This window comes from Phascolarctos cinereus, unplaced genomic scaffold, assembly GCF_003287225.1.
Source record: "Phascolarctos cinereus isolate Bilbo 61053 unplaced genomic scaffold, phaCin_HiC Scaffold_2;HRSCAF=192, whole genome shotgun sequence".
Taxonomy (NCBI): Eukaryota; Metazoa; Chordata; class Mammalia; order Diprotodontia; family Phascolarctidae; genus Phascolarctos; species Phascolarctos cinereus.
Genome location: NW_027555625.1, coordinates 228,049,577 through 228,077,477, shown reverse-complemented (window position 1 = coordinate 228,077,477; position 27,901 = coordinate 228,049,577). Strand labels below are relative to the sequence as shown.

Here is a 27,901-nt window from a genome sequence, read left to right as displayed (position 1 = left end):
CTAAATCCATAAACAAAAGAGAAAATAAATGATTGGAAATGCAAATGCACAGAAGTAAAGGGCTATCTGGAAGAAAAGAAGCAAAAATCAATAACATTAAAAGAAAAAAATGATCTTTATGTAAACAAAATATATCGATCTCAAAGACAGGATGCATAGAGACAACTTGAGGAGAGTAGGCCTTCTTGAAAAACATAAGTCAAAAACTCCAAGCACACCATAATGCAAGAAATAATCCAAGAAAAGTTCCCAGAACTTCTAAACACAAGTAAACAAGTGCCAGTTGAAAAGAAATCCCACAGGTCACCTCTAGAAAAAAATTTTTTTATGTTGCAAACTCCAAGATACAGTGATTAAATTTAACAATTCCAGTAACAAATGATTCATTCTTTAATATAAAGGTAAAGAACTTTGAATAACCCAAGACAATTCTTTACCCACCAGAAACTGTAGGAGGGAATGGAAGTATGTGTTCTGAAGAGCAAAGGAGCTCCAGATGCAGCCCAACATGGCATACCCTGCAAACCCGAGCCTAAACTTCAATTAAAAAAAGTAAATGAGGTATTTGAAGCATTCCTAGAAAGAAAACCAGAGCTGGACAAATGATTTGCGATGTATATAGGCCAAACGACAGAAATACAGAAAAGGTAAACAAATACCGTAACCAAGAATGAAATGACCGCAGACAGCCCACTCAGAGAGTTCCTTCTAAAAGGACACAAGGAGACAAAGGCTAAAGCAGACGTCACATAGACGTGATGGTGGAGAAACAATTCTGAAACATCGTAGACTAAGAGCTTCCCAACAGGTGAATCAGTGTTTTTATGGACTACGTTACAGAATGGGGCAGGAGGTGGCACAGTGGATAGAGCTCTGGGCCTGGAGTCGGGAACACCTAAGCTCAAACAGGGCCTCAGACACTTACTAGCTGTGTGACTTGCCCAGGGTCACTTAATCTCTGCCTCAGTTTCCTCATCTGTAAAATGAGACAACAACATCACTTACCTCCCAGGTTTGTTGTGAGGATCAAATGAGATGAAATTGTAAAGTGCTTAGCACAGTGCCTGGCACATAGTAGGCACTATATAAATGCCAGCTACCTGTTATTAGAATGAGAGAGAAGAGAGAAAGAAGATAGGGGGAATACTATGTATTTTACCCTAACCAAGTCACAGGTCAACAATAATGATGAGTGATTCCTGTAGTCTCTCAGAGAGGAGAGCCTATAAAAGAACAGACAGGAAGGCAAAGGGAAGGACTGAATCAGAGGAAAATCTTGTTTTAGGGGTGACAGAAGATGCCACTGATGAATGCTTCCATGGAGATACATAAAGGGAGAGTGGAACCTTACATTGAGTATACCTGCAGGGTCTGGTGCTTAGACCACTCATCAGTTAGTGGGAGGGTATGGACCCAAGGGGCAGCTAGGTGGCACAGTGGAGAAACCACTGGGCTTGGAATCAGGAAGACTCACCTTCCTGAGTTCAAATTTGGCCTCAGACTAGCTGCGTGACCCTGGGCAAGTCATTTAATCTTGTTTGCGTCAGTTTCCTCATCTGTAAAATGAGCTAGAGAAGGAAATGGCAACCACTCCAGTATCTTTGTCAAAAAACAAAAACAAAAACAAAATAAGGTCGCTTAGGACAACTGAAATAACTCAACAAATGGACCCGTGAAATACAGATGCAGCAGACAAAAGAAACTGAGGTAAACAAATTTGAATAACTCTGAGCCAGTAGAAGGAGACTGGGAGGAAATCACCTCAAACAAAACAGACTAAGGTTGATTACCAGGGGGATGGGGAGAAACTCCATGATTTAGATCTGAACCGGGAAAGGAGGAGATTGGGACCAGATTTTCCCATAACAGGATTTCACAAAGGGAAAAAGTAATAACAACATCATAATTGAATATGAATGGGACGTACTCATCCATAAAACAGGAGGAGTGTAGAATGAATCAATAGAAAACATAAGGGCAGCTGGGTAGCGCAGTGGATAGAGCACCAGCCTTGGATTCAGGAGGACCTGAGTTTGAATCTGGCCTCAGACACATAAACTTACTAGCTGTGTGACCCTGGGCAAGTCACTTAACCCCATTGCCTAGCCAAAAAAAAAAAAAAGAAAGAAAAGAAAAAAAAAGAAAAAATAACACAAAGCACACTTAAAACAGTTTCTTTCATATAAGACTGAAATGTGAGCTTGGAGTAAAATCTATGATGTCTCACCTGAATTAAAACAAGTAGGAGTGGGCTTCATAGTCTTAGACAAAGACATCAGTAAAATAGCTACAATCAGTAAAGAGACAGGGAAGCCACATTGTGCTTATAGGAACCAAAGATAATGACTAACAATGAATAACATTAAGCAGGTATACCCAATTTTATAGCATCTAAGTATTAAAGGAAAAGCTAGCTGAACTTAAAAAGACCCAGATAGCAAGATGTGCATTTCTTTTTTTTTAAATTTTTCTCAACTTTATTTTTATATTACGCTAATGTCTTTTAGAAGTATAACAGACAGGTTTATAGTCTAGTTTAGAATCAGCCACTTTCCTGACTGCTTTCATGAAATCTTCCTGTACTACAAAATCATGATCAGCACGAATTGCAAACATACCTGCCTCAGTGCAAACATTTCTCGGATCTGCTCCATGAAAGCCATCTGAGAGCTTCACAATTGCTTAATAATCTATTTCACCATGTTTGGTGATGGGCCCTGCATGAATCTTCAATATGTCTAATCTTGCTTGTTCATCTGGTAAATCAATATGTATTTTTCTATCTAATCTTCCTGGACGCAACAAAGCAGGATCCAATGTGTCCGCTCTGTTTATAGCCATGATCATTTTTACTCTGTGTAAAGTATCAAATCCATCCATCTGATTCAATAAGTCCATTACCGTTCTCTGAATTTCTCTGTCAGCTGAAGTACCCTCAGAAAAACGACGGCCACCAATGGCATCTATTTCATCCATGAAAATGATGCATGGTTGGTGATCCCTGGCATAATTAAACATTTCTCTGATCAAACGAGCACTTTCACCAGTGCACTTGTCCACAATAGAACTGGATACAACCTTTAAAAAATTGCAGTCCAGCTGGCTAGCAACGGCTCTTGCCAACAGTGTTTTTCCTGTTCCTGGTGGTCCATATAGCAAACAACCTTTTGGAGGTATTATTCCTACATGCTGGAATAACTCAGGATTTGTAAGCAGTAATTCTATTACCTCTCTTAATTCTCTGATTTGTTCAGAAAGCCCTCCAATCTCAGAATAAGAAACATTCCCAGGGTCTTCATGAGACATGTTGTAAACCAGTGGATCAACTTCTCTTGGCAAATATCTCATGATAGTTAGTGTAGTCATATCCAGGGCAACTCTTGTCCCTGGCTTCAGCTTACTTTTGTCGAGCTGACATGACGACCCACAACATATCTTGGTCCATTTGTTGCTTTAACAATGAATTTTTCTTCTATTAATTGTTTAAGCACTTCACCCACAATCTGCCTGACACCTTGTAGGGCCTTCAGATCATTTCCAGACTTTTCATATTGCTTGGTAAGCTCTTTCAACTGTTCTCTTAGCTCTTTGAGGCATCCATCGAACTCCTTGTGCTCAAGCAGCTTCTTTTGGTAGTCCTGCAGAGCCTTATCTCTTGGGTCCGCCATGATGAGAAGACCAAGATGTGCATTTCTGATAACTTCAGTGTGCCTGTTTCAGATTTAGACAAATCTAACAGATAAAGAAATTGAAGTTTGGATGAGAATGTTAGAAAAACTAGATATGCTAGAAAGTTAGATATGCTAGTTATTGAAAAGGAATCTTAAGGAGCATGCCCAGTTTTCAAGGTTACACACACCTATACAAAAATTGAGCATTCACAAATAAATGCAGAGAGTGTGAAATAGGAAGTGCCTCTTTCACAAAGGAATAATAATAATAGCTGACATTTATATAGCACTTATTACGTGCCAGGCACTGTGCTAAGTACTTTGCAACTATTATCTCATTTGGTCCTCACAACAACTCTGAAAGGTAGGTGCTATTATTATGCCCATTTTGCAGATAAAGAAACTGAGGCACATGGGGTCATGCTGCTATTTTCTGAGGCACAGTTAGACTTACATCTTCCTCACTCCAGGCCCGGCACTCTCTCCCACTGCACCATCTATCTGCCACATGTCATAATGCACATATAATAAAATTAAAAGTATACTTGATAGGGAGATGGGAATAAAGGTTAGACACTAAATAATGAGACTGTCAAAGAACAAGTCATAGAAACAGTAAGCATTTGGGTGAGAGAGGAGTTCAAGACCTGTGACTGTATAGGTATTGCTTTATAGGGAGTTCTTTCCCTTGACTCTGTCAGCAACTTACAGTCTTTGAGAGTTGCCTGAGGCACAGAGAGGTTGTGATTTGCCCAGAATCACACAGCTGACATGAGAGGGTAGAGCTGGAAAGGGGCCTTGGAGATCATCTAGATACTCCAAAGCCCTCATTTTACAGTTGGAGAAACTGGGGCCAAGAGAGAAGTGAGTCACACAAGGGTCATCCAAAAGTTAGAAAGAGAGAGGGAGCGGATCATAACTTCTATTCGAGTGCTCTTTCTTTGCTGGAATTTATCTAAAAATCAGTCTGTCCAAAAGCACTTCTGGAGAACCCACTCTGTGACAGGGCCTCTAATTTACCACCCAGGGTAAGCAGCTGCCCCCTATCACACACACTGCTCACTGGAGTGGAGCTGTGGTTTCCTAAATAGGAGCGAGTGTTCCTTCCTCCACGACAGTGTACACAGTGCTTCCCACCCAGGCACATGCTCTTCAGTGCTGCTGTGGCCAAAACATTTAGCACCTTCTTCCCAACTTTCTCTTGAGGAGCCTCCTCAGAAGGAACCAGGCTGGTCCTTGAATAATAAGTTCAGGCCACCATTAAGACTGTACTTGTTTTTTTTTTTAATTCAAAATTTACTTTAAAATTTTAAACCAGCTTTTCTATCTTATTACCAAAGAGAACTAGGGTTACTGAAGTAAGCCAGACCCCTAGCAGAGTGCCTTGCCCAGGATGGGTATTTTGTAAATGTTTATTCAAGTGAAGTGAACTGATAAACTACCAGAGCTTGTTGGCCACTCTTAAAGGCTGGCAACTTTGAAGAGCCCAGAATTACCTGGACACCATGATGAAGCCTTGATTCCCTTGCAGATAAAATCTCTTCCCTGCCTTTTGTGCAAATTCTCCTGAACCCAGCACTATATAAAAACCTAGGACCCTGGCTCTGTCACTTACCTGATTTTGGAAGTCATCTTACATCTTCAAACTACAGTTTTGGGGCAGCTAGGTGGCGCAGTGGATAGAGCACCGCCCATGAAGTCAGGAGGACCTGAGTTCAAATGCGGCCTCAGACCAAACACTTGACACTAGCTGTGTGACTGTGGGCAAGTCACTTAACCCTGATTGCCTCACCAAAACAAAACAAAACCCTACAGTTTAACCTTCTATAGAATGGTGACCATCATATTCTCTCTAGCAAGTGTACAGCTGCTGCTGCAGAGCTCCAGCTATCCACTGGGTGTCCCCAAAGTGTTAGTGCAGTTTTAAGTTGTTAAGGCTATTAAAGGCTTACTAGTGCACTTGGGCTTTGGAGACACCCCCTATGAAGAGCTTTATAAAAAGTTAAGTGCTGTCTACATGCAGACTGCCACGATTCTAACAGAGGCAGCAGGGCATAGCAGTTAGAGTCAGGAGGATCGGGGTTCTAATTCTTCTTCAGACACTTCCTTTGCAGTGTGAGTCACCCCGGGAAGATTCAGTCTCTCTGGGCTTCGGTTTCTTTCTCTGTAAAATGAGGGGTTTGGACTCAGTGTAGTCTGTGATCCAGTGATCCATGATCCTAGTTCTCTTCCTAGAGAATTGAGAACCTTGCTTTTTCAGAAAGGAAAAATTCCTAAACCAGCAGCTCATTTATCCTCATTTTGTGATTTTTACTTTTTTTTTTTAATATATCAGTGACACTGAAACTGAATGTCAGTGGAGCATGCCCAGGGGCCACGGCACCTTAATCGTTATGGAAAAGTGCAGAAAGGGCACCATCTGCTGGAGCATCCTGGGCATTGCCTCTGATGGAGTTCAGGTCCCTCGGAGACTCCGATGACAGCCCAGAGTCAGAGAATGCTGTAAGCGCTGCAGGGAGGAGGGATCCGTAGACAGCGAGGCAGGCGTCTGAACACCCAAGTTTCCGGCGGGCTTGTGCTCCGTGGTCTTAGGCACGATATTTTCCCTTTCTGGGTTTTCCTTGAATTAATTGTCCAGCTATATTAGGCTCTCCTTCCTCCAACTTCCTGTGGGTTTTTACCGTCTGTACCACAAATTATGGACTGAGCAAATAGCTAACATTCTATGTGTATGTGTATATACATACATTTATATTGCTTCATAACAATGAAGCTCATTCACAGTCATCATCAGACATGAGATAGGGGTGGTGAGATACTCCTTGCTCCCCATTGCTACTTCCATGCTCACCTTCTGCCGCCATCACTCAGCAACCGCTCTTCCTTTGAGGTTCACTCAATCCACGTCTGCCACGAAATCAAAACTCTAGTAGCTGTTGTCTACCAACCTCGGGGACGCACCTGTTCTTTCCTTAATGAGTTCAGTGCCTGGATCATAGCCTTCCTTCTCCAATTCCTGCCTTCCTACAAGGGGACTTTGTACATGTTGGTGCTCCCTCAGGCACCCTGTCCTCCAATCAGTTCTTCGTTTGTTTCCCATGTCCTACTCCGCCACCCCACTGCAGCTATACACCGAATTGATAATACCCCAGATGCTGCCATCGTCTACAGATGCACCCTGAACTTCCACACTCATGAACTCTGACGTTGTCGTATCTGATTATGGTCTGTCATTGTTCCACTGCTCCCTCCATCTTCTTAAAGTATAGGTCTGACCATGTCACCCCCTATTCAGTAAACTCTAGTGGCTACTTATAACCTCTAGGATCAAAGATAAAATCTTCAGTATGACATTCAAAGCCCTGAACAACCTGGTCCCTCCTACCTTTCCAGTCTTCTTACCCCCCTTCCCCAATGTATCCTGTGATCCAGTGACCCTGGCTTCCTTGATGGTCCTCAAACAAGCCCCTTCCATCTCCCAACTCTGGGCATTTCTTTAATGGCTATCCCCTTAGCCTGCAATGTTCCTACTGCTGGTTTCCTTCAGGTCTCAGCTAAAATCCCACCTTCTACAGAAAGCCTTTCCCAATTCCTCTTAATTCTAGTGCCTTTCTTCTGTGAATTATTTTCAATTTGTTCTGTCTGGAGCTGCTTGTACAGAGTTGTTTACATGTCGTCTCCCTCATCAGACTGTGAACTTGTTGAACGTGTTACCAACACTTAGCACAATGCCTGGCACATAGTAGGTGCTTAACAAATGTCTCATGACTGACTGATTGGCAGGGAACACAATTATTGTTCTCATTTTATAGGTGAGGAAACTAAAGTGAAGTGGCTTGCCTCAGGTTTGAGCCAGGACTCAAAATCAGGTCACTTGACTCAGAGCCCGGTGCTCTTCCCACTACATCTGTTGTCAAGATCTGTGGGAAGGTTATTCTGGCAAGTATTCAATTCAGCAAATATTCATCACAACAAACTTACCGAGACAGATTGTTGAAGGGCAAGAGAGTGGAGGTGGGAGGGGCTACTTCAATACCTTGGGTGAGTGGTAATGAGGAGGCACTGGAGTGGGAGTGGGGAAACAGAGGCAGATGTTTTGGGTGGGGCATCCACAGTAACTTAGTAATTGATGAGGTGAGGTTTCGAACATGGTGAACTAGGGAATGTTGTGAAGGGAAATTCATGCTTCAGGCCATCTACACCAGGTGTCTCCACTATCACTTGGCACATTCTTTTCTTAACCCCCTAAAATACAGCCTCATCGTCCAACTGAAACAGCTTTCTTCAAATTTATTAATACTGTTTTAATTGCCAAATCTAATGGTCTTTTCTCAATCCTCTTCTTTCTTGACCTCTCTGCAGCCTTTGACACTGTTGATCACCCTCCCCTCTTTTCTCTTAGGTTTTCTTGTCACACTCTCTCCTTCTCCTTCTACCTAGCAGACTGCTCCTTCTCAGTCTCCTTTGCTGTACCCCCAACCATGCTCTCTAACTGCACGTGCCCCAAAGGGCTCTGTCCTGGGCCTTCTTCTCTCTATATACTAATTCATCAGCCCCATGAATTTAATTATCATTGCTATGCTAATGATTCTCAGATCTACCTGTCCTGCCTCAACCTCTCTGCTGACCTACTTTCACATCTCTAAATGCATGTCCCACAGTCATCTTAAACTTAACATGTCCCAAACTAAACTCATTATCTTTCCCTTCAGATCTCCTCCCATCTTCTCTATTACTGTTGAGGACAGCAGCATCCTCAAAGTCCCTGAGGCTCGCAACCTAGGAGTCGTAGTCATCCTGGACTCCTCACTATCTCTCACCTCCTCACATGCCATGTCCAAGCTGTTGCCAAGGCCTATTGATGTCACCTATGCAACATCTCTCAAATATGTCCCCTTGTGTAGACAGACTAAGATCACCCTTCTTGACTGACTATTCCTTTCAAAAGGTAAATCAGGGCTAGAGAGACAGATACAGCTTTCTAGAGTTAACAGTTGAAACTCTGAGTGTGCTAAGGGAGAGTGCACAGGGAGAGAAAAAGGCCAAGGAAAGACTGTTGGAGAACATCCGTTTAATGGGTGTGGAAAGACTGCACTTTAATGATTTTATTTCCCCACGGCACCTAGCAGAGCCTCATACACAGTAAAATCATAGAATCTCAAGAGCTGGGACTTTAATTGGCCAGCAGTGCCAACACCCACCTGAAGTATGAATGTCCCCCCACAACACTCCCTTTGAGCTTTTGCTTGAAGACTCCAGTTATGGTGGACTTCTTACCTCCTGAGGCATACCATTCCACTCCAATAGCTTTAGCTATTAGGAAATTCATTGTTATTCAGCTGAGATTCCCCTCCTTTTAACTTCCTTCTTGCTGATTCTAAGCCCAAGAAAACACAAGATACGTGCTCCCCTGGAGAGCAGTCATAAACACACTGAGAATGCTTGCCTGCCTTCTTTCTCCTCTCCACAGCCCTGCTCAGCAATGCAAGAGGCGTGATGGAGGTTGAATCCTCATACACAGACTTCATCTCCTGTGACAGAACGGGCCGTAGGAATGCCGTCCCTGACATCCAGGACGACTCGGCAGCCGTGAGCGTGAGGAAGCTGACAGGGAACATGGAGGAGCTGGCTCTTGAAGGAACAGGCAAGTGTCCTCTGGGTGACAGGACAGAGCCTGTGAGTCATGAAACTGTAGACCCAAAAGTGACCTTAGGACGCAGACCATCAAAACTAGATGGGACCTCAGCACGTAGAGGGTTAGACCTAGATGGAGCCTTAGAATGAAGGATATAAATACCAGAACTGCAACTTTAGAACCTTAAATGTCACTCTATAGGACAAAGGTCATCTACACCAGCCTTCTCATTTTAGAGAGTAGGAAACTGAGGTCCATAGTAGGGAAATGACTTGTTCAAGGTCATACAAAATAGACCCTCCTTTCCATTTAATTAACTTAGGAATATTGTCCATCCTCTTACTTCAACCTTCTTTCTCTTTTCAGAAGGGCAGGCAGAGATAAACGCATCAGACAAGGAAGCTGGTACCAGGCCTGAAGGGAATGAGGGGACTGCCACATCCTGAGAGCTGCCCCTGTCCCATTCCCTTTGTCCAGTGGCTGAAGGAAGAAGCAAGCAGCCTGGGCTTCCCAAGAGGCAAACTTGGCAGCATTCTCCCCAAGGACCACTTCTCTCCTTCTACAGTAACCCTTCTGGGCACAATGAAGCCATGTGGACCTTCTCAGACTTTCCTTTTCCTCTTGTCCACACCCCTCCACCACCACCCCCCACACAGAGGAAGCCTGTGCTCAGGGCAGGTTTGCCCTGCTATGGGGACCTCAGACTGAGGCTAGCCTCCAGAGGTGCCTTAAAGAGCCCTACCCCAACCTAGGGAAACCCTGTGGTTTTGCCTACTGTGGACCTTCCCTTCTTCCAGGCCCATCTAGTCTAGTGTATTTGGTAATTCAAAACCTTATTTATTTGGTTTATACCTGTGGGGTGGGAATGGGGAGGTATCACCTGCTCCTTTCCTCTGGAGGACAGATAGAAGCCAGGTCCCTTCCCACTTCCTCTTAGGGGAGACATCATCGCTCATCCCTCATACTGACCCACTTAATCCACTTCATTAAATTTCCTGAGTGCCTCCTCTGAAGGAAGCAAAAAAAGATGAATAAAACCTGGTTGTTGACCTTAGGGAGCACCCTATCCTCAGGGCTGCTGATTGCCTCATCTGTGACCCTTAGGAACAAGAGAGAGATCCTTCCCAACCCAGCTGAATTAATTCCTTTTTACTCTTTTTAAACTTTGACTTTAAATATTATCCACCTTGGGGGGGGGGGAGGCCGGTAAGGAGGGGAGGAAAAGACAATGGAGATCTGCTTTTTATTTCCATGGAGAGGGGGTGGTGAGGAAGCATTGGGTGGGGGGGCGGTATTTTAATCTAAACTCTTTGACTTGTGTAGCTCAGAGAGAATGATTCCTGCCCTTTTCCCAACACATTTTTAAGGGGATCATTTTATTTCCCAATTTTACTAAGTTGTGTCTCCTTTCTACAAAGACACGTGATGCCTACCACTTGGAAAATAAATTCAGACCTTTTGTGTGATTGATTTTCCTTTTCTTCCTGAAATATTAAATATTATCTTTAAGTTGTGTTGTCCTAAGACCCTCCCTTACAGAAACTTAAGCTCTGCCACCTCAAACTCCAGTGGAATTTAGAATGGCCAGGAAAATGCTAATAGTCCCACTGTTAGCAGCAGCTTGGAGTAGTGGGAAGGACATTGAGCTGGCAGTCAAGAGACCTGGGTTCTAGTCCTTTCGGTGCCACCCGATATAGGTATGATACACAGGTTATTTAATTCAAACCTGGCTCACTTGATTCCCAATTGAGCACTTTCTCACAGCAAAGGTGGCAGCTGGTGACACAGTATAGAGCACCAGGCCTGGAATTAGAAAGATGCGAGTTCAAATCTGCCCTCAGACACTTAGTAGCTGTGTGGCCCTGGGCAAGTCCCTTTACCTCTGTCTGCCTCAGTTTCCTCATCTGTAAAATGGGGGTCATAATAGCACCTACCTCCCAGGGTTGTTGTGAGGACCAAATGGGATAATATTTGTAAAGCTCTTACACAGTGCCTGGCACATAGGAAGTGCTATATAAATGTTCATTGTCTCTCCACGAAATCAGAGCTATCTTGCAGATAGCAGATGGGAAAATGCTTGGTCGCTGTAAAACACTATGATAATGGCCAGAGTGTTTCCCTGCAAGCAGACACACACACACACACACACACACACACACACACACACACACACACACACACACACGCTCTCTCTCTCTCTCTCTCTCTCACCTCCCAGAATGCCCCATGGTGATCACTGAGAGACCTCAGTGCCTCCTGCCCCCTGCAGTACCAGGTCAGCGCACTGAAGAGAAGCAGGCGGTGATTCTGAGACACCTTGTTCTCTTCAAGCCAAAAACTGAGCCCGGGGTCTGCAGAGCAGAAGGCCAGCACCAGGCTCAGCTGCGGCCTTTCAGTGGGGCAAGAGCCAGGACATGTGTGCACAGCTGTGTCCTCCCACCCCAAAGTAACCAGAGACAAATTTCAATCTTGGACTAACTTAGCAACACACAAACTGATTCGATTAGTTTACTGATTGAGCACCACCACCCACCTCAGCACCCAGCAGGATCACTTCTTCCGAGGGGCCTCAGACTTGGCCCCTGGCAGTCGGTCATCTCAGCAAAGTTATTTTTAAAAGATTTATAAGAAAAAGCCCTGAGTCTTGTGGGTGGCGAGCAGTCTATACAAGACAAATGTTTTGCACCGAGGTATCTTAATGCACAGCTGGCTGTATGTACAGTGGGAAAAGAGTTGATCTGCTAATCAATATTGTCCCATGAAAGAAAATAGGCAAGATTATAGCAGCTCTACCCTACTGGGAAGGAAGCTTGAGTCTGATTCCTGAGTCTTGGCATAGTGGCTGCTGAGGCATTATGGGATCAGGAGTTTTTCTCTCTTGCTCTGTTGAGTTGGAGGCAGCATCACTCCGACACTGGGTGAATCCAAAGAAGCCAGAGTTAGGAAGGTTTTATCACTCACCCAGGGCCCAAATTCATAGCCTATCTCTACTATATACTATCTATATGTATGATCTTAGCACTTAGCACAGAGCCTGGCACATAGTAGGCCCTTAATAAATGTTTATTGGTTGATTGAAAAGTCACTTCTCTATAGGCCTGGTTTCCTTGTCTGTAAAATGGGGGGAAGGGGGGGACCTTGAACTAGATCTCTAAGATTTCTCCCAAGTTTAGATCCTATGACTTTCAGAGATTCATGTTCTTTGGGTCTCAGCTATCCCCATGTACTCTAGAATCCTGAGCCTATATTTGGCTCAGGGCAAACTCTTCCTCTTCAGGGGACACTAAGGTTATGAGGGGCCCTGAATCTATTTCTGAATTTCTTTAGGCCCTTACCTGGAGATACTGGGCTTTCCCAGGGGAGGGAACCATGCCAAGAGAACACCAATAGCTTTCCCTTCCAAGGACAGAGGAAAGAATATGTCCTTAAGGAAAGAACATGCAACCCTGGGGGGAGTTTCTGAGAATGGTCAAAGGAGACAAAGTGGACCCCAAGCCAGGACACAAATCTACCTTTAGAGACTGGCTGTGGTATCTGATAGGCCTCGTACAGTTGGTCAAGGAGCTCCTTCTTCTCATTGTCTGGAAGGAAGCTGGACTTGGCTGCATTGATATTCTAGAAGAACCAATGTGGCAAATGGTGTTAGACTTTCAAACACCGAGCAAAGTACAAGCCCCCTGGCTTTATGTAGGAAGGAACAGATTCAAGTATCAGAGTGACATGGATAAGGTTGCACAGTTAGCAATATCAGAATGGGGAACTAGCTAGCAGGTCACCTCCTGGTCCAGGGCTATTTCCACTATGCTCTGCTCCAGAGAGATATATAGGAAACTTTGGTGCAGGCCAAGAAGAGGGTAAGGGCTTGTTATAAGATAGAGGATTGATGACCGGGTCTCCGATTCCCTTGGTCTTTAGTATGGCAAATGTTGTCTAAAAATGGGATTATAGCTCTAGCCTAAAGGGGTTGCTCAAGGTGGGCTTTCCCTAAGGGAGAGCTATGGAGGAACCCTAAGACCCTTTTCTAGTTTGGAGAAGCAAGCAGCAGCCCCTCAGCCCCTTGGGGTGGGGGAAGAGCTGGAGCACAAGCACCCCTGTGGGTTCGCCCTCTTCTTTCCCAGTGTTACTGTCATGTTACTTTCCCCCAGTCACTTACCAGTCTTATAAACTCATCCTCAGTAAAGCCCATTTGCGTTTTTACCATGCGGTAATCTGTGTCAATGGTAGACTTGAAGATGAGGGGGTCATCTGTGTTGAGTGAATAGTTAGCCTTATCATCCTTAAATCTAGATGAGAGAGATGAGGAAAGGAAAGCACAGGTGAATCCCTGCTAGAAAACAGCTGTGGCCCTAAGCTGCTCGCTGTCGTGGGCTCAGGCCTGGCCTTAGTGAGCCTAGAGCAGCTGCTGGCTCTCACGGCCCTTCTCATGCTGGTAAGTGTCTCTGCCCTGAGGAACACAGGACTCACCCACCCACCATTACTACCCAGGGGCCTGAAGACACTTCTGGGCCTATCATATTTGTGAATTCAAATATGTATTAAACATACATATTTTGCAGAGTACTACCTCTAACAATAAGACAGTCTCGTCTCACAGAAGGGGTTAGACAACTATCATATAATGTGTTTTATAGGTCAGTGGATTCACATCCCCGGGTGTGGGACTTCCAGAAAGGTGGACACATGGTGTGGGAGGGAATGAAGATGCCACCAGTAGGAGAAGGCCTGAAGGCCCAGAGTACCCGGGAAACTGTCCTAAGGTATAGGAAGCAGGGAATGAGAAAGTCCAACTTTAGGACCATGGCACTAGCAAAGAGACCCAGGAAAGTAAGGCACCAGGGCTGCAGGGGGACCAACCTGTAGGTAAGACCCCAATCATGTGTCAGTGGAGCCCAACAAACCTGAGGGGAATTAGGCTGCAGGCAAAGCAGGCACTAAACCCTACCATACAAGAAACCACCACTTGTGTCCGATCCCTCGGTGATCTGGCAGGAGACAGATGCCCCAGTGGATAGAGAAGCCTGCCAAGGCTAGTGACATGTTTCTGGCCTGCAGACTACCACAAGGTAGTCATCAGTTGAGGACAGAGCTAGCCCCAAGTATAGCACATAAGTGAAGCCATCCTAGGACTGCAACCAGACATTCCGTGCTTCCCTGAAGGTCCCGGCAGGGACCAGAAGGGCACCAGCTCACCGTATGACTGCATGCAGGGTGTCCGGCTTCCAGGCTCCTGTGAGATAGCTCGACCAGGGGCATACCTGGGTGAGAAATGATGCTTTGAAGAATGAGAAACACTGTTGGGGAAATGCCAGATGTGGCAGAAACCTCAAAGAAATCATTTGATCCAACTCCTTCATTTTACAGCTGAGGAAAATGAAGCCCAAGAAGACAGCGTAATGGAATGAACACTGAATTCAGAGTCCAAAGACATGGGTTCAAATCCTGATTCTGCTGCTTCCTTCTTGTATGACTTTGTACAATTCACTTCCCCTATATAGGTCTCTATTTACCTATCTATAAAAGGAGACAGCTAGACTACATGATCTCTAATGTCTTTTAGTTCTAAACATCTATGAACCAATAAAATGAGTCACCTGGGTCACACAGTGAGGAAGTAGCCAAGGCGTAATTCAAACCCAGCTTCTGACTCCAAAGCCAGGGTATTTTTCCGCTACATGAGAGGGAGCGCTACAGTGTATTATGTCTCCCCCAGGACAGGTGGGAAGAGGGCCAAGACTTAGTCCATGGATGAGGGGAGTGAGGATGCCACATCCTAGGCAGAGCATCCCCAGATGTATACTAGAAGGCTCAATCGATCCAACCCACTCACCTCAAAGTGCATGTTCTCCTCCAGCAACTTATCATACAGGGCAGTGTTTTCCACAGCGTGGTAGCCATGGCCTATCCTCTCAGTATGGAGAACATCCACTGCCTACAGTAGAGGGGAGGTGGAGAGTGAGAGCAGGACCCAGACACGGACACCCCCAGCCTCTCTGCCCGACTCCAAGCCTTACCTGCTGTACAATCTCAGCAGATCCCACTTCTCCAGCATGAACTGTCCGATGGATGCCACTTTTCACTGCCTCCTGTAAAGGCACAGGAAAGAGACGGTTGTGTCTGTGGGGGTAGGGACTAAGAGAAACGATTTTTAAGCAGGCTGCACCCCTCTCCAAGGCCCTCTCAGCCCCAAGGGGTCGTAGGGGATGACGACCTCCAAAGATCCAGTTAATGTTTCACTTTAGTCTGTACCTGAGAGGGCCTGTAACCTCAGTCTCCCAGAAGCCCTTACCATTACTCATGGCAGCAGATATTGTCTCCTGCAATAGTTCATAACACAGGAGGAATTGACCCGCTTGAGGTGAGGAAGAGAGGACATGGATAGCCAGGAGGCTTGAGGAAATGAGGAAAAGGAGAAATCAGAATAGAATAGTAGAGATGGAAGGAACCTTAAAGGCCACCTTCATTTTATAGGAGTGACCTGAGGTCCAGAGAACAAAACTGACTGCAAGGTTGCATAGCTAGTCAATGGCAGAGTCAGGATGCCGGCCAATTTGTTCTACCACTATACTGAACCTCACCTTCGCAGCCTACAGAAATGTTAGCAGCAAACAGAATTCAAAAGCTCTGTATCCTTTAAACTGCTCACATGTCTCTTGGCTGGGAAGCATAAATTGTTGCCACCCTCTCCCAGTGCCACTCTGACCCCCACTACCCATCCTTACCTCATAGGCTTGTATATGCCCAGGGAAGAGGCTACTGTCCTCGATGGTCTCATCTCCAGCCAGGTCAATGGCCACCACCATCTGCTGGCGATACTTCTTACAGAGTTCCACCACCTCAGGGGACCAGTCTGTAAGTAAGACCCCAACCATATGTGAGTGCAGCCCATTGAACCTGAAAGGAATCAGGCTGTAGGCAAAGCAGGCACCAAGCACTAGCATACAAGAAACTACCACTTGTGTCCATCTCCCACTGGCCTGGCAGGAGACAAATGCCCCAGCACTGAGAAACAAGCCTTCCAAGGCTAATGAGGGGCTATAGGTATGCAGACCTGCCATCAGTTGAGGGTAAGGCTAGCTGCAACTACGGCACATAAATGGAATCATGATAGGGCTGTAACCAGACAACCCATGCTGCCCATTTCCATTTCTGCCCACGGAAGCAGCATGGGTCATGAGAGGACATCCCAAATCATACAATCTCACCATTGAAAGGATCTGAGGTCACCCAGTCCAATCACAGGAATCCCTTCTACACTATACCCATCTGGCCTCTCCTTGAATGTTTGCAATAGGGAACCCAGAGGCAGCTAGGTGGATAAACCACTGACCCTGGAGTCAGGAGGACCTGAGTTCAGATCTGGCCTCAGACACTTATTATTATGTGACTGTAGGCAAGTCACTTAACCCTGATTACCTCAAAAAAAAATAGGAAACCCATTTCCTTCTAGGGTATCCCATGCTACTTCGGAACAGATCTCATTATTGGGATTTTTTTCCCTTGCATTCAGTGAAAATATGCCTTTCTGCAGCAGCTAGGTGGTGCAGTGGATAGAGTATCGGCCCTGAAGTCAGGAGGACCTGAGTTCAAATCCGGCCTCAGATCAAACACTTGACACATACTAGCTGTGTAACCCTGGACAAGTCACTTAATTTCAAGTGCCTGAAAAAAAGAAAAGAAGAAAGAAAGAAGAACATATGTCTTTCTGCAACTTGCAGTCATTTCTCCTCATTCTGCCCTTTTGAGCCAGGCAAAACAAGTCTGATCTCACTTCTATGTGATAGCTCCTCCCTCATACATTTTGGAGATGACGACCATGAGCTCCCTAGGTTTTCTCTAAGCCGAATATGCCCAATTCCTGTAATTCACCCCAGCTTGATGCCATAAATCCTGCCTTGCAGATGTCTACACCACCAAATTCAGAGTTCTACAGCTTCACATTTAAAGAACCAGCACAACTCTGTAATCTGGGCATATATTTTTCTGCTTTCAGCTGAACTGAAGGAATAAAAAACCACTACCAGCTTGTGGGATGACAGAAAACAGTAGTTCATGGTTGGAGCTCAAAGATTTGCATGACTTTGAGTGGGTCATTTTCTCTATGAGACTCAATCTCCTCATCTGTGAAATGGAGGCCGGACTGGATAATCTGAGGACCCTTTTAGCTCATATATAGCTCATAATCTGATTCAAAAGGAAGCATGACCATAAGACTGGAATAAACTAAACCCTTTTGGGGCATGTAGCCCAGCCCCAGAATATCAGAGCACCTGGGTTCTGACTTACCCAGATAGGCCCTGACCCTAACTCAGTCAAAGAGTACCTGAGTGAAGCTGTGCTAATAAGACCTAGAACAGGGAATCACCCCACCATACCTGAAAGCATCTGGCCAGGGAGCCTGAGGGCTTTGGAGCCCTACACCCACAACCAATACTGCTTAGAGAGAAGCAGCAGTAGCTTTCTGACCCTCTGCGACAGACCCTTGCAGTCCTCTAGAATAGAGCAGTGCTGGGGCTGGCCCCCAGGAAAAGCCCTAGACCTTTACTCGGGGAGACCCAGGGGCTGAATGGCCTGGCATTAGAAAGCATCAGGCTTTGTTGATCAAGACATGAAGAAAAGCTATCTGGCCCAAGAGCCACTATCTCTGCTGGCCATAAGCAGACAGGGTAGGTCTGGTGGCCAGATGGACTACCCGGGGTGAAACAACACCCCAACCCCCAACTGAATCCCAAGTGCTTTAGGGACCATGTGATGTTCAGGTGAGACCCTGCTTAGGGATCAGCAGATCATGGACAATGTGGGAGAGAAAGCCCATTGACTGGTGCTTCCAGTTCTATCTGACACCTTTCACTGTGGGCTCTAGGCTAGCACTGCAACTCTATAGCACTATATACATACATACACACACACACACATATATATATGTGTGTGTGTGTGTGTGTGTGTGTATAGCATCTGTGTGTGTGTGTATAGCATCTGTGTGTGTGTGTGTATATATATAGCATCTGTGTGTGTGTGGTGTGTATATATAGCATGTGTGTGTGTGTGTGTGTGTGTGTGTGTGAGAGAGAGAGAGAGAGAGAGAGAGATTGAGAATTCAGATCTATCTGAGTTCCTTTCCTCATGGCCCTCAGAAGCATGTGAGTTCATCAGTTCACAGGATCATAGAAATGCAAACTGGCAAGGACCAGATATGTCAGGCAGGTTAGCTCTTTCACTTCACAAATGAGAAAATCAATTGACAAGCACCGACTGAGTTAACTACAATGAGTTAGGCATTCTTTTTGGCACTGAGGGTGTAAAAAACAAACAAAAACCTCACAAGCCCAGAAGAAAGGGAAATGACTTGCCCAAGATTGCATAGATCTGGGGCAGAGCTGGGGATCTGAACCCAGGTATTTTGATGCCAAAGACAATGCTCTATCTGCTATATCACACTGCCCCCTCACTAAGCCATGTGGACTCCTGGATCTCCCTAAATCTCTGTGGCATATCTGCCAGATAGGTATCTGCTCTTTGTGGCAGGTCCAGAAGAGGCTCTTTATGAAGAATTAGAACTAGTAAAAAAAACAAAAACAAAAAATTTTCTCTAAAAATTAATCAGAACTTTAAAAACTTTCTAGCAGATGGTAAGAATGGCAGATGCCCCCTCCCCTACTTTCCTGGCTGTCTCATCTGTTTCAAGGCTACATGCTGCCACATCGCTGAACTCTAGCGCTGGCAACCTCAGACCCTAAAGAGACAAAGGAGGGTCCAGGAAGCTCCCAGGACCACCAAGCCAGAGTCTCCCATCTCCTCTACTGCTCTACTTCCAACTCTGAGAAGCCATTCCTGCAGCCGAGGCAGAAACAAGGCACAGTATGAGACCAGCTAAAGGCACAAGGAATACATGTGTAAGGGAAGGAAGACAAGCCAGTTCAGGCATACATCTCCCTCTGACTTTTCTAGTCTAAGGATCTGTTCCCAGTGCTGGGCTCCTAGAGAAGAGGATGGAGGGTAAGGTGAATAGAATGGGAGCTACCAAAAGAGGGAATGAGAACACAAGTGGGAAGGGAAGAAGGAGGAAAGGAGGTGGGAAGGAAAGCAGGGGAATGGAAGAATGGAGGGAGAGATGAGCAGGGTAGAGCAGATGGAGGGGGATGGATGAATTAAAAAACATTTACCAAACACTATGTGCCAAGCACTGTGCTAAGTGCGAGGGACACAAAAGAAAATAAGATGGTCCCCGTTCTCAAGCTGCTCATGTTCTAATACAGGAGACAGCACATATTGGCAATTTCAGCTGGAAAGGTCCAGTGGTCCTTAGAGAGACAAACAGAAAGGATGGAGAGGAAAGAAGAGAAGAAGAGGTAAACAGGTTAGAGGGGATAGAAAGGAAGATGAAGGAAGGAAGGAAGGAAGGAAGGAAGGAAGGAAGGAAGGAAGGAAGGAAGGAAGGAAGGAAGGAAGGATCAGGACTAGACAGGGGCAGGCCAGAGAAGGTGAGGAGAGGGACCAGAATACATTACTTGGCATGTGGCGCACGCAGCATAGAATAGACCTGACTTTGACGTTAAAGTCTCGCTCGCCCTCCTGCAGGCCCTGGCTGATGAGAAACACGACTTCATCAGGGGTGAGGTCTCCTCTGTATGGAAAGAGAGATTCCCCAAAAAGGAAGTGAGGCCTCCAGGCAGGGGGAGAAGCCAGCCCCTCAGCCTGGAGGTCCCACTAGGACAGAAAACCCCAGCCACTGGCTGGGCCAGAGCTGAGCACAGGGCAGGGAGGGGTTTGTTTTGTTTTTGGTGGGCCAGTCGGAGTGAGTGGCATTTTTCTTGGCATGAGAAAACAGGGGTAAGTGAATAAGATTTCTGTCTCCAGCTGGGCCTATACCCCACCTCCAACCCATCTCTTGTTTTGGGGAAAAAGTGGCTAAATTGCTACCATATGGGGAGCCAAGGGGCTTGAAACATTTCTGATAGAATGTTAGGAGAAATTCTCTGATTAGGGATGTCACTCTGGGAGAGTGAAGGGGATGGGACACAGGGATAAATTTAGGTGGTGTAAAAACAAAAGATATCAATAAAAATTCATTTTTTAAAAAGGAAAATTAGTGGATCAGGGCAGGTGATCACCAGTTTGGGGAAAGAGCCACAGCATAGGAATCAGGAGGCCCAGGTTCAAGTCCCAACTCTGCTATTACCGAAAGTCCCAACTCTGCTATTACCTCACTATGTGACCTTGGGTAAATCACTTTCTTATAAAAAGAGGGGCCCAAACTAGATAATCTCTGTGGTCTTTTCCCACTCTAAATCCTATGATTTAGAATGGACCTAGGGTTCTTCTTCTAGCTAGAGGGTATAAGCCCATTTACAATTCTAGCCTACCCAGGTGCAGGCCTTGGACTCCACCAGGTGCACCCTCCACGCCACCCTGATCCCTCTCCACTCACTTACTCAGCCTGATTCCAGGGAACGGGCTCCACCTTGGAGTTGGCCAGCAGGTGGGGGCTATACCTCACCTCCACATACACCACACCTTCCTTGGCTTTCATCTCCACAAACTCATAGGCCATTCGTTTTATGGCTTCCCGGTCACCCCTGTGAGGATGAGGACAGGAGAAAGGCAGGGCTCAAAACAACCTCCATTCCTAGTAGCAAGAGGGGGTGGGGTGGGTGGGGTGCAAAGGGGAGGGGAGGGGAGGGAAAGCCTTTGTTGTTCAGTCACTTTCAATTGTGTCCAGCTCTTAATTATCGGGGTTTTCTTGGCAAAGATACTGGAGTGGCTTGACATTTCTTTCTCCAGCTCATTTTACTAAAGCAAACAGAATTAGGTGACTCGCCCAGGGTCACAGCTAGTAAGTGTCTGAGGCTGGATGTGAACTCAGGAAGACTCTTCTTCCTGATACCAGGTCCAGCACTCTATGCACTGTGCCACCTAGCTGCCCACATGTATGTAAGTAAACAAAAGAATATAAGAGTACATATTTATGTGCCTCTGTCTGTGTGTGTGTGTGTGTGTGTGCGTGTGTGTGAGAGAGAGAGAGAGAGCGCAAGAAGCGGGAAGGAAGACAGAAGCGGAAGGGGGTAGAAAGAGCAAGAAGGGGGAAGGGGGGGAGAGAGAGAGAGAAAGAGAGGGAGAGAGAGAAGAGGGAAGGGGGAAAAGAGAAGGGGAAGGAGAGAGAGAAGTGAGAAGGTAGGAGGGAGAGAGAAAGAAGGAGGAGAGGGAGGGAGAAGGAGAGAAGTTGTGGGTCTCTTTCAGACATGATATTCTGTGAGTAGGTATGGGTTCATAGGCATGTTAGAGGGTATGCACAGTTGTGGGAGGAGACAGATGTCTTTTCTTGCCAGCATTTGATTGAAAACCTTGTGTCCAGTGAAACAGCAGTTTCTCACACTCCCACAATCCTCTTCCTGTCACAAACTCTCAGGGGCAGATAACAACTGAAGCAAGCCAGAAGCCTATTGCCCTTTTGTGGAGGCAGAGAAAAGGGCAGGGAGAGAGACAAACCAGAGGAGACTTTCCAGGAAGAATAAAGCCTGGGAGCAATGAGGAAGGATAAATTCAAGGCCTGGGTTTCCTTGAGCCAGCCGCTCCTCCAAGTGTCAGTAGGCCTGGCTGTCGGGCAGTGGTATTCAAGGCTGCTCCACTCTGCTCTTCTCACTGCCCCTTCAGAAACACACCATCCTCACTCCCTCGGTACAGTATAAAGAGCCTTGGTATAAGTCAGAGGACCTGGGTTCAAATTCTGGGTCTGTCACTACCTCACTTCCTCTACCTAGGCCTCCGTTTCCTCATCTATAAAATGAGGGGGCTGGACTCCATCTACGATCCTAATAATAACCCATATTCCTATGATAGAAGACTGTGCATTTCTCACCCTGTCCAGAGCCCTCTGTGCCCCGCCCCCTTTCCAAACCTAGCCCAGCCCCCACTGCTCGGCTCAAGCCTTATCTCCTCCCTGATCACCCCAAACCACCAGACCCTTTCTCTAAACTAGAGCACTTTTTCCACAATCCGCTTAACTCTTATTCTTCATTTCTTGTGTGTCTGCCTTGTCTTTGCCTCGAGACTATGAGTCTCACAAGGGCTAGGACTGAGCCTTTTCCATTTTATGTCCCCTAAAGTGCTCCTCATAGACCCAACAACACAGAAGGCTTTTTAATTAAGAGTAGGAATAGGGGCAGCTAGGTGGCACAATGGGTAGAGCACCGGCCCTGGAGTCAGGAGGACCTGAGTTCAAAGCTGGCCTCAGACACATAACTTACTAGCTGTGTGACTCTGGGCAAGTCACTTAACCCCAATTGCCTCACCAAAAAAAAAAAAAGTAGGAATAGCCTGTGTCTGAGCCTTGGTTCTACCACTTAGGAGCAGTGTGCTTTTCAGCAAATCGCCTGACTTTTCTGACTTTCAATAAAATCTGAATAATCACGCTGGCTCTCCCTCCCTGAGAGTTGTTGGGAGGAGGACATGAGTGATGGTTCTGAAGATGAGCTATAAAGAGGTGCATGAATCTAAGATGGACTAGCATTGTTAGTAAACTGGACTGCTCTTGGCTATGTATTCCCCCATAAGATAAGATTAGACTAGTTGACTTCAGCTCTCAGCACTAGCTGGCCATCTCTGTAATCTTACAAGCCTCTCATTGTCACGGGGGCTGGGGGACCAGACAACTCACGCGATGGCCGGCATGTAGTAGCCAAATTTGGCCAAGAACCCGGGGAGGCTCAACGGCTCATCCATGCCAATGATGTCCCGGAGTTCCTCCACTGTGTTGGCAGGAAGCGGGATTCCTCTCTTCCTGGAAGCAAAAGCAAACCACATGATTTTTCAACAGCCACACAAGACAGGAGGAGAACCTGAGACCACAGAGCAGAGAGGCCAGGGCTCGCTCCTGAGGTCCTCACCTTCCTTCTAGGCACATGGACCATAACCCCACGGAAGCAAGTGTGGTACTGTGGACAGAGCACTAGATTTAGAGTCAGAAGGCCTGGGTTCAAATCCTGACTTGGCTACTTATTAATTGTGTGATTTAGGACAAGTTACTCTTACTTCTCTTGGGTCTTTCAACCTGTTCGGGGAAAAAAAAAAAGACACCCTCAACAGTTTCTTCAACCTGTAAAGTGAGGGAGTTGAATTGGGTAGTCTCTATGAGGTCTGTCCCAGATCCAGGTCCATCCTTTTTGTTCTATACCCCCAAATACCACTTGTCTCCTCTACCCTTCATAAGTCCATCCTGCTCATGATACTCCTACTATTCTGCTCAATAACCGTCCAGGGCTCCCTACTGTCTAATGAGAAAAGAACAAACTTCCAAGCTGAGAATTTGAGGGCCTCTACAACCTGGCATCATTCTACCCTCTTAGCTTCGTTCTCACACGATTCCTCTTCATACACTAAGTGCCAACAGAACTGAACTTCATGCCTGCTTCCCCCTGCCTCTATCCATGTACACAGGCATGTCTCCCATGCCCAGAATGGTCTCTCTTTGGGGGCAGCTAGGTGGTAGAGTAGATAGGGGGCAGGGCCTGGAGTCAGGAAGACCTGTCTTAGACACTTAACTAGCTGCAGTGATCCTGGGCAGATCACTTTGACCTCTGTCTGCCTCGGTTTCCTCATCTGTAAAATGGGCATAATAGCAGAACCTACCTCCCCAGGGTTGTTGTGAGATCAAATGAGATCTTATTTGTAAAGTGCTTGGCACATAGTAGGTATTTAATAAAATGCTTGTTCCCTCCCTCCTTTCTATTCCCACTTTGTGAAATCCTGCTACCTCCTCTAAGAAGTCTTTTCCAATCCTTTTTCCCACTTAGTCTTTATAGAACACGTGATATGATCTTTTTTAAGCAGTTACTTACATAACACAATCATTGTTTGTGGAAGAGGACCAATGACATCAGCAGGGTGTCGTCTTGACTTGCAAGTGAATTGGATTTAAGTGAGGCAGAGCTGTGCAGAGTCACCAGCCTCACTACTCCCCCAGAGCCATCTGGGTCCGGTGGCAAGATGTAGCTCAGGATGACTACATCAGGAGATGGTCCTGGATGTTATAATTAAAGCGTGTCATGGACCATGAGGACAAGGGCAATGTCTTATCTGACCTTGGCATCTCATAAAGGGCTCCTTAAAAATCTAATTTCATTTAAAATTTTCCTATTTTTCTTGACACTTTTGTTTCAGAAATTTGTTTCTGAATATCTCCCTACCCCAAAAAGCTAGCCAAAGATTAAAAAAAGCAGAAAAAAGGTAGTTCACCAAAACTAGCCAATGTGTCAGTCATGTCTAATGAGTATATGCAACATTGCACACCCACGAGCAAGAGAGGGAGGTACATTCTCCCAAGTCTTTTCTAGTACCAAGCTTGGCCATTATAATTCCGTGTGGGTTTGGGGGTTTTGCTGTTGTTGTTCTGTCTGTGGACCTTATTGTAGCCGTCATGGAGACCACTCTCCTAGTCCGCTTGTATCTGTTCATGTGTCTTTCAATGCTTCTCCAAGTTCTTCCTATTTGTTGTTTTTCACAGCATAGTAAAACTCCACTACATTCACATACTAGAATTTGTTTAGTCATTCCCCAATTTATAAGTACCTCCTCTGTTTCCGGTTTGTGGTGTTTTGTTTTGTTTTTAACAACAAAAAGTTATTTGGCTATTTGGGTCCGTATGGACCCTTTGTCATTGGCCATTTTGGGGTATGGGAAATTTGGAGCAAAGGGTACAGACATTTTAATCACTTTCTTAGCATAAACCCAAATTGCTTTACCATGTGGTTGGAACAATTCACAGCTCTACCAAGAGTATATTAGGGGTAGCTAGGTGGTGCAGCAGACAGAGCTCAGTCCTTGGAGTCAGGAGGACCTGAGTTCAAATCTGGCCTCAGATACATGACACCTACTAGCTGTGTGACCCTGGGGCAAGTCACTTAACCCTAATTGCCTCACAAAAAAAAAAGAGTATTAGTGTGCATATGTTTCCAATACGGATTATTTCCATTTTTTGTCACCTTTGCCAATTTTCTAGGACTCTTAATACATATTTGTAATAGTTTATATCATAAGCCTGAACTGAAACAGGAAGGGATGAACATGTGGATAAGTGAATGTGAGTGTGCCCGCTTGTGTGTGTGTGTGTGTGTGTGTGTGTGAGAGAGAGAGAGAGAGAGAGAGAGAGAGAGAGAGAGAGAGAGAGAGAGAGAGAGAGAGGGATCATCAATCTTCTCCTCATGAGATCCTTACAGGGAAGGGGCCCATATGAAATGTGGGAGAAATTCAACCATCCACCAAAACTCAGAAGGGCTATAAATCATTGCTGACTCAGGGCTTTCTCCCCTAAGGGCTCAGTGGGAGACTTACCCTGAGTGCAGACTCCCTTCTCAGCATAAGAGGGTGTGACCTCTGGGCAGGGACATGGTCCTGCCTGGCTTCATGCCAGGAAGAGACTTATCAGGGTACTGATTGCTGGCTCAACAATTCCTGGGCCTGAGCAGGCGCCACAGACTTCCTCTGACTCCAGGCCTGCCCCCCTCACAGGCTACTACCACCACCCACTTGGAGATGGACAAGGGAGTGGGTCAAGAGGGCAAAGAGGCCTGCAGCCCTTAGTCTGACAGGCTTGAGGAGGTAGGGGCTCTTCTAAGTGCACAATGCTAGGGATGCTGTTGATGGAGAGGCTACCTAGTACTACCCATCCCCTGCTTATCACTTTCCTTTTCCAAATTGCCTTAGCATAAACTGCCATCCCTCACTGGTGACCTCTGTCTCCAGTTGTTTCTCTGAGTCCAGCTCCAGGCTGGCATCTTTCTTCCCCTTTTCTCCTTCTAAACCATGTTCCCCTCTCTTTCTAGACCCACGCTTGCCTTGAATGGTGTAGACTCAAAAGTCATCGAGCTGGAAGGAGCTAGAGAGATGATTTATCCTACCCCTCTTTGTTTTACAGATGAGGGAATTAAGGCACAGAAACTGAATTCTCCCAAATTACAAAGAAAGAAAGTAACAGGACCAGGACTCAAGCGCAAATCCAATGCTTTTCCTACTCTATGGCCTGTTCTGTGCCTGCCTGCATTCATCAGGTCTCAGATCTAGAGATGAAAGGGACCCCAGAGGCTTTCTAGTCCATATATGATCCTGCTGAAGAAATCTCTAATGTATTTCCTTTTAGAAATCATTACAATCCTTTGAATAGGATGGCAACATAAACGTCATTGAAAAATGCCATCCTGGCTACAAGAACTCAAAAGATTGCTCAAGTATCTGTGCTAATATTCCGTTCTGACCATACAAGAATTGAAAATAAAGTGTTCCTATTAAGAGGAGTACTTTCAAGATAATCTGGTCACATCCTATGCATAATTAAACCTTTTTTTTTAAATAAAGGTTTTTTTTTAAACAACTAAGGAAAGTTGGTAAAGTTGTACTTTTTTGATGGAAAAACTTTAAAGATAAACTAGTGGTGGTTATTCAAGGGAGGGAAAAAACACATAAGCATAAGCTACATATTGAAGTTATAGGATATAGCACCTCAGATTAGCAGGCAGCATTTTACAGATGAGGAAACTGGAGTCCAGGCAGGTTAAATGATTTGTCCCCAGTCAAACAGCTAGAAAGTGTTCAAGAAGGTATGTGAACTTAGGTTTTCCTGACCCCAGAGCCTGATTCCTATCCACTCTATCTTACTGGTACTTCAATGTAAGTTATCATTATCTTCATGTTACAGGAGGAGAAACTGAGGCACAGAGAAGCTAAGTGACCTACCCAGGATCACAAAGAGGGTAAGCACCAGAACTCAGTCCAGCAGGTAAGATTCAAACCCAGGCCTTTCCAGACTCTAAGTACAGAGTTCTTTCAATGTTATCTCTTAAAGATCACAGGGATAGCTTTGCCATTCCACACCCAGGGAAGGGGAGAAAGAATCTATATCCTATTCAGACTGAATACACAAAATATGCTGTTATGACTATTTTGACACACATGGGATTTTTCTTTCTCTTGGCATTTGAATCAAGTCCCACCTGTTTTCTCAAAGCTCACTGACATACGTGGCTGCCAAAGGCCTCTCCAAACCTCAGCTGCCTCCCTGAAGGCCAAACCTCTGCCTTATCTGACCTCTGTTATGACATCATGCCCCAGGCTTTTCTTGTGCTCCTTAGATTCCAGAAAAACAATGTTCTTGTGACCCTTAATAACCAACCACTCCTTAGCTTACTCTCCACCCTATCTGATGAGGGAAACTTAAAAAGAAATAAATCAATTAATATTCTATGAGAAACCCTAACATAGCAGGCAGCTCCCTTTCCTTCCTCCCTACCCAAGCTCTTAATACTTTTCTTATCTCCATAAAGAGTGTTCTAGACTTTTCTTATCCTCTTAATGAGGGTTCTTTATCTTCCCTGTCCTTTTAAAGGCGTTTCCTTCCCTTTTGGTCCCATCTCTGTTCCCAACGGCTGCTGCTAATGACCTGATTAAGACCAGTCCATATTGCTGCTTAGCCTGGATGGGTTAAGGATAAACAGAGACAACCCAGCCCTTCCTCCCCTCAAGGTTCCTTCCTATCTAGGCTGGGTGGGTAAATCTGGCAGCTACCAGCCACTGCCCTTTGAAACCTTACTCTGGTTTCAGGTCACATTTA

At 45.6% G+C, this 27,901-nt stretch overlaps 2 protein-coding genes and 1 pseudogene across 8 annotated transcripts in view; 1 reads left to right on the top strand and 2 right to left on the bottom strand.

The window, feature by feature from the left end:
• Positions 1-10,772, top strand: part of PKIG (cAMP-dependent protein kinase inhibitor gamma) — a 42,150-nt gene extending 31,378 nt beyond the window's left edge. For 4 of the 6 annotated variants that reach the window (XM_078149849.1, XM_020984119.2, XM_078149850.1 and 1 more), the window contains 2 exons: positions 9,142-9,315; positions 9,673-10,772. In XM_078149849.1, the coding sequence (XP_078005975.1) occupies positions 9,142-9,315; positions 9,673-9,752 (254 nt within the window). In that variant the 3' untranslated portion in view covers positions 9,753-10,772. Of the gene's footprint in view, positions 1-7,510; positions 7,611-9,141; positions 9,316-9,672 lie in introns of those variants that run through there. The other 2 variants (XM_020984123.2, XM_020984121.2) reach the window with 2 other exon arrangements.
• On the bottom strand, positions 2,451-3,671 carry LOC110206599 (26S proteasome regulatory subunit 10B pseudogene; annotated as a pseudogene).
• A 1,028-nt stretch (positions 10,773-11,800) lies between the features above and the next one.
• ADA (adenosine deaminase) overlaps positions 11,801-27,901 on the bottom strand; it is a 29,147-nt gene continuing 13,046 nt past the window's right edge. Inside the window, exons 1-11 of one of the 2 annotated variants that reach the window (XM_078149847.1) lie at positions 24,138-24,293; positions 22,958-23,080; positions 20,736-20,879; positions 19,812-19,927; positions 16,026-16,153; positions 15,318-15,389; positions 15,134-15,235; positions 14,497-14,561; positions 13,460-13,589; positions 12,819-12,921; positions 11,801-12,220 (exon numbers count right to left, since the gene is read on the bottom strand). In XM_078149847.1, coding sequence (XP_078005973.1) covers positions 12,210-12,220; positions 12,819-12,921; positions 13,460-13,589; positions 14,497-14,561; positions 15,134-15,235; positions 15,318-15,389; positions 16,026-16,153; positions 19,812-19,927; positions 20,736-20,879; positions 22,958-23,080; positions 24,138-24,139 — 996 coding nt within the window. In that variant the 5' untranslated portion in view covers positions 24,140-24,293 and the 3' untranslated portion in view covers positions 11,801-12,209. Of the gene's footprint in view, positions 12,221-12,818; positions 12,922-13,459; positions 13,590-14,496; positions 14,562-15,133; positions 15,236-15,317; positions 15,390-16,025; positions 16,154-19,811; positions 19,928-20,735; positions 20,880-22,957; positions 23,081-24,137; positions 24,294-27,901 lie in introns of those variants that run through there. The other variant, XM_020984116.2, reaches the window with a different exon arrangement.